General features: G+C 37.3%; 1 protein-coding gene across 1 annotated transcript in view; it reads left to right on the top strand.

The window, feature by feature from the left end:
- The window catches only part of EYS (eyes shut homolog), a gene marked incomplete at its 5' end in the record, with an annotated part of 675,648 nt that overhangs the window by 389,526 nt on the left and 267,844 nt on the right, over positions 1-18,278 (top strand). The window contains 2 exons of the mRNA XM_080341398.1: positions 13,591-13,781; positions 15,552-15,643. Coding sequence (XP_080197524.1) covers positions 13,591-13,781; positions 15,552-15,643 — 283 coding nt within the window. The remainder of the gene's footprint in view (positions 1-13,590; positions 13,782-15,551; positions 15,644-18,278) is intronic.

Genomic DNA, 18,278 nt, shown 5'->3' with positions numbered 1-18,278 from the left:
TTATCTTCTACCACTATCAGCTTTGCTCCATACATGTCTTTGGATCTATTCCAAATTTCATCAATGTTTCCAGCTTCTGTTGTTGTCATCTTCACTTTTGAGATCTATTGGAAAAATTTCATTTAAAAATGCATGCCTTTGTAACATAGTCAAATATTATGTATTTCACATGGTTTCTTCAGAAGCAAAAATTCTTGTTCTTGCCACCTTAATTCTCTGTGTTATCTTGATAACAGACATCTTTACCTATTTGCCTTTATTTTTTTTTTTTTCCTTCATAAATAAAGGTGTATTGGTAACTTATTTATTTTGCAGCCCTGATTGCTAGCTAACTAACATTTTAAAGCCATTTATCTTTTGGCCATGACCCCTCAGGTAGGTTTGCAGTTACCTTTCTTTTTAACTAGATATCATGATCAAAAGTGGGAAACTTTCCACAAATCCTTGTTTAGAAAGCCACTATCTAACCACTATGTAGTTTCTTCAGAGTCCAGTCTTCATTTAAACCAAAGACACTGCAGCTAAGTACAATACAGACACATGCATTTACTCTGAAGTAGCAAGAATTTTCTAATTTTTCATCACAACTTCCATACACATAGTTTTTGGGAAGATGTCCTGTGTCTATGCTCTTTAATCTTATCTTCATGATTCATGCCAAATCTTTGCAAAATACAATTTGTGTGAAGGCTTCCTTTTGCACTGTTAGTTCTTCTACATAGGAGAAATTATTCTACTGTGCTTACACTAAAACTCAAAAAATTAACTTAAATTTTTCAGCATATAAACTATTTCAAATGTGTATCTTGAAATAAATGACCTAAGCAGCACTATCATTCTGGATCTTCCTCATCCTTTGAGCTGCCAGTTCCCATATTAAAGGCCTATCAAATAAGAATTTTTCATTTATGTGCAACTAGATCACATATAAAACAGGAGGGGAAGCAGCTGGGACTATATATTATAATATATATGTAAAATTTATGAACCGTCTATTTTAGGTTTACAGTTTTGGTTTTGTCTAGTAGGTTATGTGTCAGAAGTGATATATTTTGAATTTCCTGATCCTAGTTTTAATCAGAGTTTCATTTGTGTGACCTTCGAAACATCCACTGAGTTTTACGTGGTGTGACGTTGGTCTGATGTGTTATTAGTGTTTCATTCTGCATTTATTTTCTTAAATATTCGTGGCAGCATTTGTTTCCATAGCACTTGCTCACATTTGTAGACACTAGACAACTGTAACTCAGGAAGTGAAACACAAAATGAGAGTTCATATTCATTTTTCTTACACATCCTTTATTGGACATCATTGAGGAATTTAATACTGTGAATGATGAGTGTTTTTAACATCCCCTGGGTGTTTTTTTGTTGATGGTTTGCGTACATGCAGGTCTTCATTAGAACTAACGAGCTAAGTGGGAATAAAATGCATATCAGCACACTGAACAGCCTGCAGGCTTCTACTACTTGACATAAGATGAAGGAAATAGAAATAAGGCTCACCACGCTCTTAATTGATTGTTTTACTATTTCTTTCATAAGACAGCCACATATTTGTACTGCAAATTAATTTGGAGAAAAGGAAAGTAGAGAGATACAGATAGACTGAACACAGTACTATATGTTATGTATTAGAAGAGTCACCAGAGTCACTTCGCCAGGAGAGATGAATGAAGTATTATATCAGAGCACCATGACTTCCCTGGTATTAGGATCAGTAGTATCAGCCCTATTTGTAAATGACAGATTAATATGGCCCTGCTGTGAATACTATCCATGCCTGAAGGTGCAGCTTCAGTTGGGCCTGTTTTCAGGTTCCATACAGTCAAGATACAGACAAATTCTGCAGCTGACATCCCTGTGCAATGACAGCTGTGGTTCTGCTCTGAGAGCTGGCATACCTAGCCACGAGCCAAACAAGGCATACTGAAGATAAAAACACGCATTTGACCAATTTAACGGGGTTATGTAAAGTTGCAACTGCAGTAAATACAACATACGGAACAGATAAACAGATAAAACTTAGCTGTCAATTTAGCATAGCTACTGTGTGAGACTTAACAATGCCATCTTGCCACAGTATTTTGTCAGTGATTGGGGAGACACAGTTTTCAGATAAGCATAGTTTTAGTCTTAGGATTCCATGAGATTTTTTCCAAAAACCATCAACAGGAAGAAGTACACTCCTGAGAATACTGGTCAGTAAATCACCTGAATATCGCTTCTCCCATAGCAGTGTAGTGCTAAGCAAATTTAAGCTGAATTGCAAAATAAAAATGTTGTATCTATGAAGATCTGGATCTGGAAAAAGAGTTCCATTAAATTCACAGAGAGTTCCACTATCCTTCTGCTACAGTAGGTACCATACATGCGTCCTCAACTAAATGCATAGAATTCACAATATAATTGTATGTGTCATTTTCAAACAACACCCATATTTTGATAGTCCATGCACCTTCATCGTGATTTTTTTTACTGCATTAGGGAAAAAAATGCTGTTAAACTCATTTTTTAAATCCATCTCTTCTACCAGTTTTTGTTATTTTGTTATTTTGTTATTGTTGGATTTCACAATGACTGTTTGTTTTTTAGTCAGAAGGTAAACTTGCTGAAGTGATTGATTTAGTATTGGGAGGCAAAGGGGAAAGGATTATGACTAACCTAATTTTTCTTGTGTTGTAGACTTAAAACCTTGTACTTTTGGTGTGAAGTTCTTGTAGTGCACTGCAAGATTTTTATTATCGTGCCATTACCCTCTATATTATTTATTCTGATTAATGTGGAGCTAACTGCCTTTTGGAGTAACCTACAATACTATAGAGGATATTTTAAAGCCACTTCATGCTGTGACCATTGGTTCTAATCTTTAAAATTGGCAACAAGATGTTAAAATAAGTTCAGTTGTGTTTGTTCAAAGTCTAATTGTAAGAGACTGAAAATAGCAAGTATGTTTATGAATAGGAGTGAAAAAGCTTAAGTTCTTATGGATACATCTGCTTCTCTCCCAGAGGTGGCTCTGATGCTTTCTAGCCGTGGCACTGGGCTTGGTGCTGGCTCTGTGCCAGCTGCCAGTGCTTTGTAGAAAGGGCAGCAGAAGGGAAAGATTTTAGCAAGGCTTGTGAAGCTCTGCTGAGAGCAGGCCAAATTATCCCCAAGGTAAGAGCTGTTCCTGATTTCTCCTGTAATAATGCTTGATCCTCTCTGTGTCCCTTATGGTGTGTTTAAAAAGCAAGGAAACAACACAAGGTTTGGCTGAAAGAGAAACACACAGCTGAGATTTTTCCTGATTTTATAGATACGTTTTTATACCTTCAGTAAGAGAATCTTTTCTACTTCCCTGCTGATTGCTGTAAAACTTGACACCTCTCTCTCCATCATCTATATGTTGTTGAGCCAGCCAACATGTTAAAAAATCCCTTGTGTGACTGGCAGACAGCACTCGCACAAGTCTCAGTTCTTCTCACTGACCTTGTACTGGAATTAATAAATCTAGTCATGCAGTGTATTTTATGTTAAAATCCACAATTGAAAATGAAACACAATCCCTTTTTAGGAACTATTTATACTTTAGTGATAATAATAAAACAATGTCCTGCACTAATTACATTCCAGGTGCTTCATACAATTTAAATAGGTTACTGGTAGAATACTCTGCATCCCTTTTCCCTGAATTCAAAGCGTGGCCAAGACTTACTCTCTTCTCCATACTTTGCAGTTTATATATATGTGAAAACATGTAGGGAAGGTATTATTTTTTAAAATATACAGTAATCAACTAATTTATTTAGTTTTATCTGTACTTTTAAGAAAAAAATCAAGCAATATCTGCTCTTCCTCTCCAATCTATTCATAGGCATATAGCATTCACTGCTCCTGCTGCATGTGTGAATTTTTCTAGAAAATTAATTTTGAGTATTTACTTATAGACAAAAAATACTTTTTCAAAGAGCAAGTGAGTAGAATACCAAATTAGAACAGAAATGCATGAAACTTCTAGGATTGTCATGCTCTTCTTCTTCTATAGGCATTTTAACCAGTTTTAGTATTCGAATCCAACAGAATAAATGCCTCATATTTTTTATTATACTCTCATTCTCATAAACCTTGAACTTGGTTAAGCTGTATTAACATATATCTTATTATGAATTTTTCTCTACTATCAGCAAGTTTTCCATTGTGTAGCACACTTGTATTTTCTGGTTGACTTATTGGTGGAACTCAGTTAGCAGTGATGGTAGCAGGAGAAGCATTTAATATAACCCTCTCACTGCTAAATGCATAGACAAGAAAACCGCAAAGATTTTCAAGTCCATTGGACCAGTTGACATGTCTTGTATGGCAATCTTCTGTAGTCTTGCTTTTAGAGAAGACGTTTCTGTCAGTCTAATTTAAACGTCAGTGGAATATAGATGCTTTTGCACAGGGCCCCAGAAAGGATTTGCTAAACCCAGCAAAATATATTATAGTAGGCCCTGATAGATGTCTGAGTGCAGAAGAGGCAGACAGAATTTGACATCTGAAAATAAGAAGGTAAAACTGACAATTAAAGCATCACTCACAGGAAAGTAACAGCTGTATAGAAAGGTCATATGGCATGAGCATGAGGTTCTTCAAACTAAGTAAGTATAAGGAAGAGGAGATAGGAAAACCATACATTTAAAATTAACTGCTAATAAATACGGAGTTTTAAAGTATTGTAATACATATATATATATTACCTACAGAAGTAGCAAATAACAGTTTCCAGAAATACCATGTAGTTATAATTGCTCTGGCAAGGGAGATCATAGCCACAGTTTACCTGCACTAGGTGATTCTGGAAAGATATTGAAACCTAAGTGCTGACCTGAGCATCTGTAAATGGCCACCAATTTGGCTGTCAGAATGCAGGCATTAGTGAAAATCAGGATGAAAATCAACAGAAATTGGGATCTTAATTTTAGACATTGCAACTGAGTACCTGTCATCCTAAATTAATTTCAAAGTAATTCAGAAGTTCTCTGCATTCATGAAAAAATGTGTAGGTGATAGAGCTCTCCAAGCTGTTACACCTGAAGGAAAAAAATTTACAGCTGATTTCTATTTAGTTTGAAATGGACATTTAAGTCCATAGTTTTGAATATAGGTTTGAACATAGTTTTGAAAGACTGTCAGAGCACAAACTTTTTACTGGCTCGTACCATATGCCAATGTGAGGCGTAGTCCACGTTGCTGGGTACAGTCCAGCATTCCAGTCCCTCCTTTCCATGGGGGGATCTCCAGAACCTACTTTGGCCATAGAAAAAGGACAAAAATAAATCTATATGCTGATGTTCAGTGAGCTTTCTTCTGTGTAAAAAAATTTAGAATAGTTTGAAACTCTTTTCCCACAAGATTTTAAAAGTATGTGGTTTATGTAGTTTATACATATAGAAATTTGATACTTATTACACATATATAACTCAATATTATATAGAAAATGGATATTATTACTGTGACTATAATGGACTATTATCCTTGGATATAAACAAGTTCCATGCCCATTTTTCGCACAGTATCCAAATACTGTAAATAATAAACAAATAAATTGTTATATTTTTTAAAGGCATTTTACTTCCCATAAAATAATTCTATGTTATAGAATGTCACTCCTTGTATGATTACAAAGCTCTGAATTTCAATCTTTATTGTAGTATTGGCTTCTTCATACCTCTCTGCTTTTTAAAGATGTGCTGTTTGTGTATACATATATTTTTTTCAAACATGATTTGATAATGTATTGTGCAAGAAAATCTTGTATGTAGAGGTCTTCTTGTTTGTTTCCAAACAAAGCTTTAACAGAATGGAGGAGAGAACTGAAAATTAATAGAAAATGCAGCCAGTTGTCCCCTTTATGGAGTGGGCAGGCAGAGTAAGTGCAGATCACACTACGAAGAGCATTGCAGACTCTTGAACGTGAAGGAGTTAAGAATCAAAACATGGATCAACAGGCATGACTGATGTATGTGTGAGGAAAAGAAAGGTATACAATAATTGCAGGAAAAGGTAAAGAGCTTCCTGGGGTTTAGGATCTGATTTTCTCTCCCTTTAAGGCCGCTGGATGTGTTTGTGTATGTGTGCATGTGTAGGATAGAAGTGTAGACATCATGGATTATAGCAGCTCTGAAAGAGACATGTTTTTCTTTCAGAATAATTTTGCAGTCTATTCAAATCTGTAGCTCTGTGTAAGCATGACAAAGGAACAGTAAAGACGGTTTATTCATAGCTTGTTTTTCTTTGCTTGAAAGCTGCTTGTGGGCTACACTGGCAACGGTTCTGGATGTTAACCACATTTTATTGTTGTCTAACACGCTACATTAGAGAACATTTCAACTTTGAGAGAAAAACATAACTATAATTCTCTGCTAGTCACACAGCGCAGACTTCTTTGACAGCATAAAACATAGGCTCACTGCAACTGTGGGTACATTATGTGGAACCAAAGGTGAGGCATATCACAGTGAAATAGCACTGCATCTGGAAATAGCACTTGAAGATTAGTGTTCTTCTCTGTCTTTAAGGTGTTTCAGCTAAAAAGACTAAATGAAACATAAAGAAGAACATAGGACTCATTTGTAACTAAACTGAACTTTTTAAATACTGATTACAAATATGAAGTAGGCTATTGTATTTAGAGGAACAAAGAATAAAACGTACAGATTATTTTGCTATGACTGTCCTCCAAGACTCACTGGAATGATTGACCTTATTTTAGAATGCAAGAGTGATTGACATGACTCATTAAATGTGAAACCTCAAAGAAATGCAGTTTTTGGAGATAAAACATAGAAATATAAAGAAAATGAGAGCTGAGGTACTTTCAACTTATTGAAAGTAAAGGGAAAACACTTCTATGTCCATAGGCCACCAGAGGCAAGACATTCTAAGAGACGTTTAAAAAAAAAAAAAGCATCATATAACTAATGACTAATATTATCCATTAACCTTGCCTTTCTATTCTGTCAGAGTTCACAACACTGGGGAGGCGTGAATTCTTTGTAGTTAGAACAGCAAACATTTGGTGAGTTACCTGTTTCAATTTAAGGCTATTTTCTCATCCTCCTGTCATTCCTGTCTACAAAGAGCCTGACTGTCTCCTGAATAACTTCCCTGCAAGTACAGAAAGCCTGCTGTTAGGTTCCCCTCAAACCTTCCCTGAAGGCTTCTAATCTTCAGTATGAACATCATGCTGGGCCCCTTCTCTGTCCTGGCAGCTGTTTTTCCTCACCTGAAGCTTTTTTTGGGAGCCTTCAGCCATAGTTGAAATGCGATCAAATCACATCATTAACACTGTGCGTACCTATCAGTAGTATGGAGAAGGTAGTGTGCACCTAGAAAAAGCGAATTCTCACCATCAGCTGCCAACTAGGTACAAACACAATTGTACAGTAAAAATAGTGAATTAAAGGAGTGCAAACAGCAGTTTAGTGCTTGAAATAATTTATTGGTATTAAGTCTAAAGGTTGGATACACTGTAGTTTTGACAAAATATTTAACTATAATTGACAGTAGTTAGAGTCATTGTTAGAAAATCTTCTCCAGAATGCACAACAGTAATATTTTACAGAAGGCATAAATTCCAGCTAGAGGTGGACCTTGCACTAAGCAGCTTTACCACTAAGAAAAATTGGTTATGAAAATCACTCTTCCTTTTTTTAAATAGTCAATTTCAATATAAAAGTAATACTAACAAGATTTACTTTTTCTCCATGTATTTCCCATGTTACTCAGAAAGTGAAGAAATAAGCCAAGAGATAGAGTTTCACAGCAAAGTATAATGGCTGAATTTGCTTTGTGCCATCCTAATTAGAGGACTGAAGGCTTATTTATGAATTAAGAATGAAATTATTAGTTTCAAGGTCATTGAAGAATTGTTACCAGCATTAATCTCCTCAAGAATATATTCACAAAAATATTTGTTAAATTTCAAGTTTCCAAATGCGTTAATGTAATTTAAAAGAATGCTGTGTGTGAATATTCATAGGAGAGTGACGTGGTGGGGGGAGCTAATTAAATATAGGAGGGTTTTACTTGACTTACCATCTGTAATTATTTGCAGTGCATGTACTGTTCTTCAAGTGTCAGTGGTTTAGGAGCTTGACTACCGTTTACCAGCACATATTGAGGTAAATTCATCTTACTCACAAGAGCTTCCTGTCATGCTGTTGCTCAGACATATCTGCTCCTCCCTCACTTTTCTTGGGGTTATGGAACTATCCCCCAGCATACCTAGTCTAAGGTCCTCTTCATTAGGTTAACAAGTGAAAACACTCTTGCCCGACTTTGTTAGGTGTGTCAGCAAAACAGCCAGATGTTGACTTGCTGGATGAGTTGAATGCTGGTCAGGACTTTCCCCCTTGCTGGTGGGACTGAGGGCCCCCATGCCTTCCTCCGTTATACCCAAAGCTCTGCAGTCACTCTTGATGCTTTGGGTTACCCCAGCAGCATTGTTGGTATCCAAGTGGAAGAGTAGCAAGGGTTAACCTTTTGTGGGCTGGGGAAGCCTTGTGAGTCTTTCTGCAAAATCCTGGATCCTCACCCTGTCAGGCAGTAGGCCTCTGGAGACATCAGATCAGACTGGCAGATTGACTCTTCCGTTCTCTGCAGAAGGGAGTCTTCAGTAATGGTCTCTCTCAGCTTTTCCCCCTTCTGCAGACAAAAGGTGTGGGCTGAGCTGGCTCTGAGGGGTCTCCTGATTCATCTTATTTCCCCTCAGTAGTGTCCTGGACAGCTGCAGGTCAATCAGGAGCTGTCCTCCTGCCTCCAGTGGTCTGTACATTTCTGTAAAAATCCTCATTTTCCCTGATGCTGTGTGACCATTTCTCTCTCCCCTCTGCTCACTTACTTGACAACACAGCACCAGGGCACACTGAGAGAACCAGCCACAAGCTGCAGTGCGAGGCTGGGAGGGGGCCATGGTGTGTGGGGCAGCAGTTGGCGTGGCTGTTGGTGGGGCAGGACACTGGGCTGCCACTGAGGTTTTTGACCCACCTGCCAGCCATACCCGTGGCATGTGGCAAGCATGGGTGGATGCTCAGCGAGGTGGGACGCAGACATACCCTGGCTGAGGAAGCCATGGTGCTGTTTATGGTGGAATCCAACAGGTTGTTCCAGGAGAAGCATTGCTCCTTGCATGCTGTTAGTGTAAGCATGGGCTGTGGGTGGCTGCTGTAAGTTGCCTGTTGGGCTGGAAGGGTCTGTAGCCAGCCCAGTGAAACAGTCCTTGCTCTGACCTTTTCATTTCACTTTTCTAAAACTTCTTGTCACTTGCTGTTCCCCAGTCTTAATCAGATGTAAATTTAAGACCATAGACATACACTGTTGCAAGAAACCTTTTCCTTCTTTATAAAAAAACAAAATTTCCAAATAGCAAGTTAATACTTCATATCTTTCCTGAGAGAGTCCTCCCCACAGGCAATGATGCCTCCTGTTTGAATCTTGTAAGGTATTTTTAATTAAAGGAGCAGTAAATTATCTAAAAGAGGTGTCAATGAAAATAAAAAATGATAGATTGATCGGGAGTGCTTTATCCTAAGGTGTAACATAACAAAAAAGCAGAGCAGTAGAGAGAAAAGAAAAACATTTATTAGCATCCTCTCTGTGCCTGTATTCATGCAAACTGCAGAGTATGCATTAGACTTTGAAATGTCCAGAGTCAAAAGCTCTATTGTCCACAGGAGTATATACCCATGACCATATTTAAAGTCTTTATTATCTCTACTTGTCTTTAGAAAACAACTGAAGTTGTCTAGCCCTTGAGAAGTTTTAAATTTGAAGGCCTCCTTTCTGAAGCTGGTGCACCTGCAGCTCGTTGAAATGGAGGAAATCCAATAGGTACTGGCAAGATTTAATGAAGCTTGCCAGTCAGCTGGGTTGTGGACCTGCCTGCTTCTGTTCTTACTGTTATGTCTGGGTCTCAAAACTTTTAACATTCTGACATTAATGTGAATTTGTGTAAACAGAAAAACGCCGAGAGCTGTATGTGCACAGGGGAACGAGCTACCGCTGAAAGGATTTTATAAGCCAAAAGGCTTTCCTGTTTCTTAGGAAAGCAAGTGTTAGATATTCAGAGTGAAAAGATAAAATACAGCTTCAATTTTTCCTTTTTCTTTTTTTTTTCTAAAGGCTTGGGTGACAAGTACTCTGCTTTAGGGCAAATAGCAATTTAGGAAGCCAACTCTAGAGGTCAAATGAAAAAGCTGCATTTAAGTGTAGTAGGAGGATTATAAGCAAAGATTTTGTTCTAGGAAAAGGTTGTGTACTGTTATAAACAAGGTGAGAATCTTTATAGGTAGAACCACAGCAGTAGTTTTTGTTAATATCTATTGTGGGAAGGTAAGTGGCCATTTGCGATTCAGATAGCACATTTTTATGGGTTTCATAAAAACCTGGAGCCTGCTAAATATTCTTCAGTGCTCTCTCTCATTAACTCCTTCCATATTTATGGACATAGAGCAGTTGCAGCAGTTTTACTGCAGCCGATTCCTTTAAAATCTTTCTGGTTAACAACATGGAAGTATTTCCCAGAAGAAGCCAAGCTGGCTTTACATCCATGGAATAATTGTGGTATATTGTGCAGAGCATATTGTGGTACAAGGCAGCACCATTTGTGGCCATAGGAAGACAAAAAGGCATGGATATCAGTGAGAATAAAGTATAATTTTTGTCAGCAGTGCTCTGTATACTTATTACAACTATACATAGAAAGCTAAAGGTAGATACCACCAGCTTTTTCTTGTTTGGTCTTTCTTGAAATTTAGTAGATAATCGAGTCTGACTGCAATTACCAGAGTTAGATTATAGTTTCAGCAATCATGAGTAATCTGCTTTGTTATCACCTTTTTTTTTTTCCTCAAAAGTACAGATTTTATTCTCCTGTAGTGAGATCCAAGTCAGATGCCTTGTGTTTGCAGAGCACTAAAGAAGTGACATAATTTTCACCTGTTCTCACATGTCTGCTGAATTATATGTCAAGTAATAAAACACACGCAAGGAAAAAAAAAAAAAAACACAGCAAAAAAACAAACAACCCACAAACAAACAAATAAAAACAAAACCAACCAATCTAACAAACTAAAAACACACACACAAAAAAATACCTCCAAAAAACTGAGAAGGTACAGGAGGAATTAGGACTGCAGGAAATGGTTCGTGCAACTTTGCTGCCTTTGAGCCAAGCTGATCCCCTAAGTGGAGTCAAGAAAAATAAGTGGTTAGATATCAGTATCTCAGGAGTGTGGAGATAACTGAGTGGTTACATGGGAGAAGCAAAACCATGTGCAGGGGCAGTTCAGGGTAAATTGAATGAGGGAAAGATTTAGTGCTTAGTGGAGAGCTCAAGAAGGAAAACAAGCAAGAGTTAGGGATTGGAGATAATCCTCTAAACCTGTGTCTGCCCTTTTTTAGAGAAATTGTCATGTCTATAAGATGGAAGCTTTCAGTGCAATTTTGTATTCCTTTTTCAATTGAGTTTTCTGCAATTTACACATACAGGCTTATATTTCAAAACAGAATTTTGAAAGATTAAATAAACAAAATTCTGAGGTCATCTTTTCTGCATCACTGGTCATTAATCAGTATTGCTTGAAGTTTTTGGTTTGTTTTACTGTGTGTTGTATGTGTGCATATGTTATTCATTTGTTGCTGTTTCTCTTTTCACCTCTTCCTGAGAATTTTTTAAGAAGAGCTTTGTTCAGGATTTGAGCACAGTGACTCTGACTTTGTAAATAGGTTTCTGCAATGTCATGAAAGTATAATATTCAGCATAGTCTTACAGTGATATACAGGAGTGCAACATTAATAGTTTGGAGTTTGTGCCAGTATCATTGAGGTTCATAATTTAAGCATATGTATAATCTGTTTGCTATTGGAATGAGTATATGAACAGACTAAAATTTTGCCCATTTTGGAAAACAGAAGTGAATCTATGACTCTCAGAGATACTCAGAATCCCTTCATAGATGATTCAGTGAAATCTGAGCCAAGCAAAATGGAATTATTCACTTATTAGGTGTTATGCATTTATAGACTCATAGAATGTCCTGAATTGGAAGGGACCCACAAGGATCATTGAGTCCAACTCCTATCCTTGTACATGACAACCCCACAGTTCACGCCATGTGTCTGAGGGTGTTGTCCAGTTTCTTTTTGAATACTGCCAGGCTTGGAGCCATGACACCTCCCTGGGGAGCCCATTCCAGTGCTCCGCCACCCTCTGGGTAAAGAACCTTTTCCTAATGTCCAACCTAAACCTCCCCTGGCACATCTTCCTGCCATTACCTTGGGTTCTGTCATTTTATCTGGGATTATATTGTTGCACTGAGTTTTTTTAACAAGATGGGTGAGTTGTTAATATTTCTTTAAATCTTTATCAGTCGCATAAAGCTAATCAAACAAATAATTGTATTCTGTATTATTCTTTGAGTGAGACTAAAGCATATTTCTGCTTGTGCAAAAAATAAAATACCATAGCTGTGCTAAAATGGAACAACAAAACTCCTCCTGTTACCTGTGTGGAAGAGGATACACATTTTTTAATTCCTTATGAGCAGATAAGTGTGCTGATCTGAGGCTCAGTTTAAATATTGGCAAATAAAAAATACTAAGTACATGACTGTGTATTCATGTATGAATTCGTACCCATGTGTATGTTGAATACTATCGTAAAAACACAACACGTGAAAGAGAAAGAAAAGGGAGGAAAGGGAAAGAAAAGGAAGAAAAGAAGGAAATGGATGGGAATAGAAGGGAAAATAAGAAAGAGAGGGAGAGAGAGAGGGAAAGAGAAACAAAGAAAAGGAAGGGGGAGAGGAGAGGAGAGGAGAGGAGAGGAGAGGAGAGGAGAGGAGAGGAAAAAGGAAGGGAGAGTGGAAAGGGGGAAGAAAGGGGAGGAATAATGTATAAGTATAGTCTGTCATCTGATGGGCTTGCAGATATATTCACACATCTTTTCCATTTAAATAAGAGATGCATCTGCCTTTGCTAGGTATAGCACAGGGTGCTAGAGATTAAGAGGGAACTATGTAAATCGAACAATCAAGCTAAAGGTAGTCAGAAGAGAAATTTGCATCTTTCACTCTAGCAACTTCCCATTGTTTGTTTTAGACAGAAATAGTTGACATATTTGCTTAAGATTCGAGTTTCATAATTAGATTGTGGAATGTCTTCCTCTCTTTCCGTACTGTGTGGTTTCTGCAAAGTCTTCAAACTCATTCAGTCTTGCATCAAAAATTATGTGAATGCCTAACTTCAGAAAAACTACTCTTGATTTATGGGAAGCCAAAGATGCTAGATATATACCAAGTGCTATCATTTTCACAGCCTTTTCTTTCAAGCATTGATCCTAGTTGCCTGTTTCATATAATCTGACCTAAACCTTTATGTCTAGTTTTATAAACTCTTAGTCTTTGACAGAAGAAAACTAACATCAATTTTCAGATTCATGTCTGTCTCCCTGACAGATGTAAAAGAGTAACCTATATCTTTGCTACCATTGGCAGAGTAAGCAAGCAGTGGGTGAAGAAGCAAAATGTCATTGTATCCTTATATCTCTCAAAATTCTATTTACAGATTTTAGTCATGCTCGCTATTATGGTGATTCTTACCTGGAATTTCAAGGCTTGCATTTGAAGATGCAAAACTTCTTCCACTTGGAATTTAAGACATACAATGCTCACGGTCTCCTCTTGTATATTGATCAGAGCTCAGAAACTATAGGACATTTTTTAATTCAGCTTTTCATCAAACATGGCACCCTACAGGTAAGGCATCAAAATCTCCCAGTGAAGAAGTAAGTAAAACTTAGGATTTGTAAAAATTTTAATATTTTTTGTGTTTCCTGTTGTAGAAGACAGTAGATAGAGCTACATAGAGTCTTGAGATTCTTTAGTATTTTAAGGAAAATAGTTGTCAAACTTTCTATCTGTTAGGACAAATTCATGGCTAATATGATTAATATGTTTCACAGTATGTGGTGCTTGACAAAAATGGAACAGTGATTATAATTAGCATGTCTCACATAAAAAGTATATATTAAAAAAAAAAAAAAAGCATCTAGATTTTGTCTTTACAACTGGTTGTGAATTAAGGTTTTCTGTTTTATATACGGAGCCTAGACTGACTGAGGCTCTTCATGTGCAAGTTCATTAGAATTGTTATAAGGGAGGCTTTGTAACTGAGTGAATTGTCATAATATTTACTATGTAAGGGAATGGAGTGTACCTTTATTACCATGTGACTCCAAATAGAAACCTTTTACTTGATCTATTACATTAATTCACAGTTCCACAGGACCACAAAAAATATTTACTTGTTTTTCATGGACAAGCTCAATAGGATCCATTTGTTCACAGATTTCAAGGAGTAGAGTGTTTATCCCAGTATATCTTTACTTTGGGCAAATTATTCCTTCCTTTCTGAGGAAGAGATAAAGCTTGAGCTTCATGAAGATATGGGGAGATATTAAAGAGGCTATAAAAATAAATTTAAAGATAAGTTACTTTTCTCATAGCGGATCTTCCATTTCCCTGGTAAAATTTCCAAAAGTTTGGCTGTAATTATATCATTCTGTAAGAGCTGTGAAGTGACTGGTAGAAACAGCATATTTGAGTTTTAGTTACTTTGTTGTTTAAAGAGCATGACCATACTAAAATCATATATTAATTCTAGAGACATCAGAAAATAAGAAAATAACTTTTTACTTTATTTTGTTATGTTGTGATTAACTGTTTTGTTATGTTGTGATTAAATGTTTTATTATATTGTGACTATCTTTATCCAGAACAAATTATATTAGTCAGGGGCAGGTAGTTATCCAAGGTTTAAAAAATGTTGATGGCTTTAAGTCCATCTTACTTGCATTCATGGTAAAGTAATGATGCAGAAAAATATTTTTCTAGCAAATCATAAGCACCATAAAATATGAAAGTACTTTAATTGACAAAAATCTATTCAGAGATCCCAGTGTGCCATGTTAAAACTAATTGAATTCACTTAATCATTCACAAAACCGGTCAATTAAATGTAGATTTAAAGCCCAATGAACAAATGGTTCTAAGCTCACAATCAAGCTACAATTACAAGTAGACAAACCATGAAATCAAGTGCTTGTTCACATTAGTATAGGAAATTAAATGGTGTTCCAAAATGCTCAAGCTTGCATGCTACATTACGTGTTTGGAAGTGTAAGAAGGCCATAAAATGGTAAGTAAAATTCACCCGTGGCCAATGTTAATTTGAGCTGGGTTGCAGATGGTCAACTTCTTTGCAAATCAGGCCCATAATATCTGATTGTACAATACACAAAGATTAAAGCATTTCATGCACGCTAGGAAGCATATATTTGTGTGGGTATATTTCCGGTAGAAATAGGCTTCCTGATCTAGATCTTTAAAAGAACATTAGTTTCCCTTGATAAACATGACATCCTTCAGGTATTCATGAAACCGTTTGCTGTTTTTAAATTCTAGTTTCTAAGTCTGTAACTATTTCATTAGCAGTTATGTAATAAAAGTATTTTTCCCACTCTGTAGTACCAATTTTCTTGTGATGCAGCCACAGAAGTCAAAAACATCACTACTGCTGGTAGGGTGGATGATGGACGTTGGTATAAAGTGCAAATTAGGTAAGTTTTCTGTTTTACTGTTGTCTGTGTTCAAAGATCATCAAGGTTGCATAGTTAGTATAATGAATGGAAAAGATATCTCATTAGTTATGAGCAATACCTGAATGAGTGCAGTAAAATCATGTTCTGGCAGTGTGGAGTACAGCACATCCTTGGAAATAACTTTTAAAACTACAGTACAGTGTTATCACATCACTGATGTGCTTAATGTACTTAAATAAGTTCATTTTTGTTGAAATCATGTACCATAACAAACAGGCAGGGAAGCTGCTGTGCAGCAAGTCCAAGCTATTTAGTCCAGGAAAGAGCTGAATTTCTGACATTACAATGGTCATTAATAGAAAAATCTTGGAAAATAGATAGGTGGAAGCAGCACCATGACTTTCGTTACTGTAACTGATTTGCAACTATAGGGAAATTAAGTATCCGTCTCAGTGCCTTCAGGTGCCTAGTTCCTGTTAGAAAGCTTAAAGTAGGTCCAAAGCACTCCAGTCCAGCAAGAAGAAAGAGAGCTAGCTGTTTGTTTGTCTCACGAATAAATGACTCCCTAAAATGTTTGCGAAGGTGTACAGAAGGAACAAAAGTATTTTACTGGAATAAGCCTTTTATAGCTGTATCTGTCCAAAAGTAGCTAAATGAAGCACTTTTGCAGGGCAACTACAGCTGGACCCTTAGTGGCTATGAGAAACCATAGTGGTGATTGTAGCCATTATATTGTGCCTTACTGACCGAGATGTGGCAGTGAGTAGTCAGTGAGAAGGACCAGAGTTTGTTGCTGCATTTCATCTGGCATTGCTGGCATATATTTTTCCAATATGGTTAAACAGGATCAGGCTCCAGACCACATGGTAAGACAATGCAAACTTAACACAAGGAGCAAAAGCCAGTCACTGCATTTGTGCTTATCACCCAAAATGTGAACAACATAAAACCAAACTGTGCTAACAGAAGCTAATAGCAAGTGTAAGGTTCTCTCTGACAAGGAAGGAAGACACCTCTGTGATACTGATAAATTATTAATAACGTAGGCAGTTCTGTTTATTTCTCTGGTTTTTACTCCCTCTCAATCTCAAAATAAAGTGGAATTGGATTCTTTTTTTAGAGAAGGGATATAAGGATGATAAAGGTATTAAGCAGCTTTTGTACGAACAATGACTAAATAATCAAGGTCTCTGCAAGTCTGTTAAAGACAATGGAGGGAAATACCAAACAAATCTAAAAAATCCCAGGTGACACAGAGAAAGTGGATAAGGACTGGAGACAAAAATTTTAGTCTGTTAGCTAGTTTAATCCATTAGAATACTGTTGTTGTTCCTTCATTGTTCATTTTAAGAAAGATTTAAGATCCTGAAGATAACAAAACTCTGAATACAAGAACCCTCAGCACGGTAGGAGATTTTAAGAAAAAAGTCCTTCCTCTGGTGCCAGAGAATTAGAGCTGCTATGTCATTGACATTACTCGGGAATGCATTAACTACCATAATGTGAGTGCACCTCTTATATGCATTTTTCCCCAGCTCCATTGAGCAGAAAATAACTTGAATCTATAAATCAACCTATGTCAATAGCTGGAAATTAAAACAGCCCAGTTTCTATTTCTGGTGTTCCTTTTGAGCCTGAAAAGGAAAGAAGTTATCTTCTTTCATTTTCAGATAATGGTAATTATTTCAGAACAGCTCAAGTATGATGGGCCACACTGATTTTTGCTATTGAAAGAGACAGAATGCAGAGCATTTATGGGATTCAGGCTAATTAGTAAGCAATAATTAATCATTCTACTCACTTTAGTAGACTGAAAATGGTTTTAGACATTGTTTTAAGATGACGTGCAGACAACTCCAGGGTGGGGGCAGGAGGAGGGTGTGTTGATCTGCTTGAGAGCAGAAAGTCCCTATAGAGGGATCTGGATTGGCTGGATCAATGGGCCAAGGCCAATTGTGTGAGGTTCAACAAGGCCAAGTGCTGGGTCCTGCACTTGGGTCATAACAACCCCATGCAACCCTAGAGACTTAGGCAAGCGTGACTGGAAAGCTGACTGGCAGAAAAGAACCTGGGAATACTGGTCTATAGCTGGCTTGTATCAGAAACAGTGTGGCCAGCAGGACCAGGGAAGTGATCGTTTCCCTGTGCTCAGCACTGGTGAGATCACACCTTGAATACTGTTTTTAGTTTTGGGCCTCTCCCTACAAGAAAGACATTAAGGTGCTGGAGCGACTTCAGAGAAGGGCGACAAACCTGACGAGGGACCTGGAGCGTAAGTCTGATGAGGAGCAGCTGAGGGAACTGGGGTTGTTTAGCCTGGCGAAAAGGAGGCTGAGGGGAGACCTTATCGCTGTCTACAAATACCTGAAAGGAGGCTGTAATGTGGTGGGTGTCAGTTTCTTCTCCAAATTAATAAGTGATAGTACAAGAAGAAACGGCTTCAAGTTGTGCCAGGGGAGGTTTATTAGGAAAAAAATCTTCAAGGAAAGGGTTATGAAGCATTGGAAGAAGAGTGGTTCAGTCACCATCTCTGGACATATTTAAAAGTCGTGGCATGTTTAAAAGATGTGGCAATTAAGGACATGGTTTAGCAGTGGACTTGGCAGTGTTAGGTTTACAGTTGGACTCAATGATCTTAAAGGTCTTTTCTAAC

This window comes from Nesoenas mayeri (assembly GCF_963082525.1).
Source record: "Nesoenas mayeri genome assembly, chromosome: 3".
NCBI classification, from domain to species: Eukaryota; Metazoa; Chordata; class Aves; order Columbiformes; family Columbidae; genus Nesoenas; species Nesoenas mayeri.
This window is presented reverse-complemented; position numbering and strand designations above follow the sequence as displayed.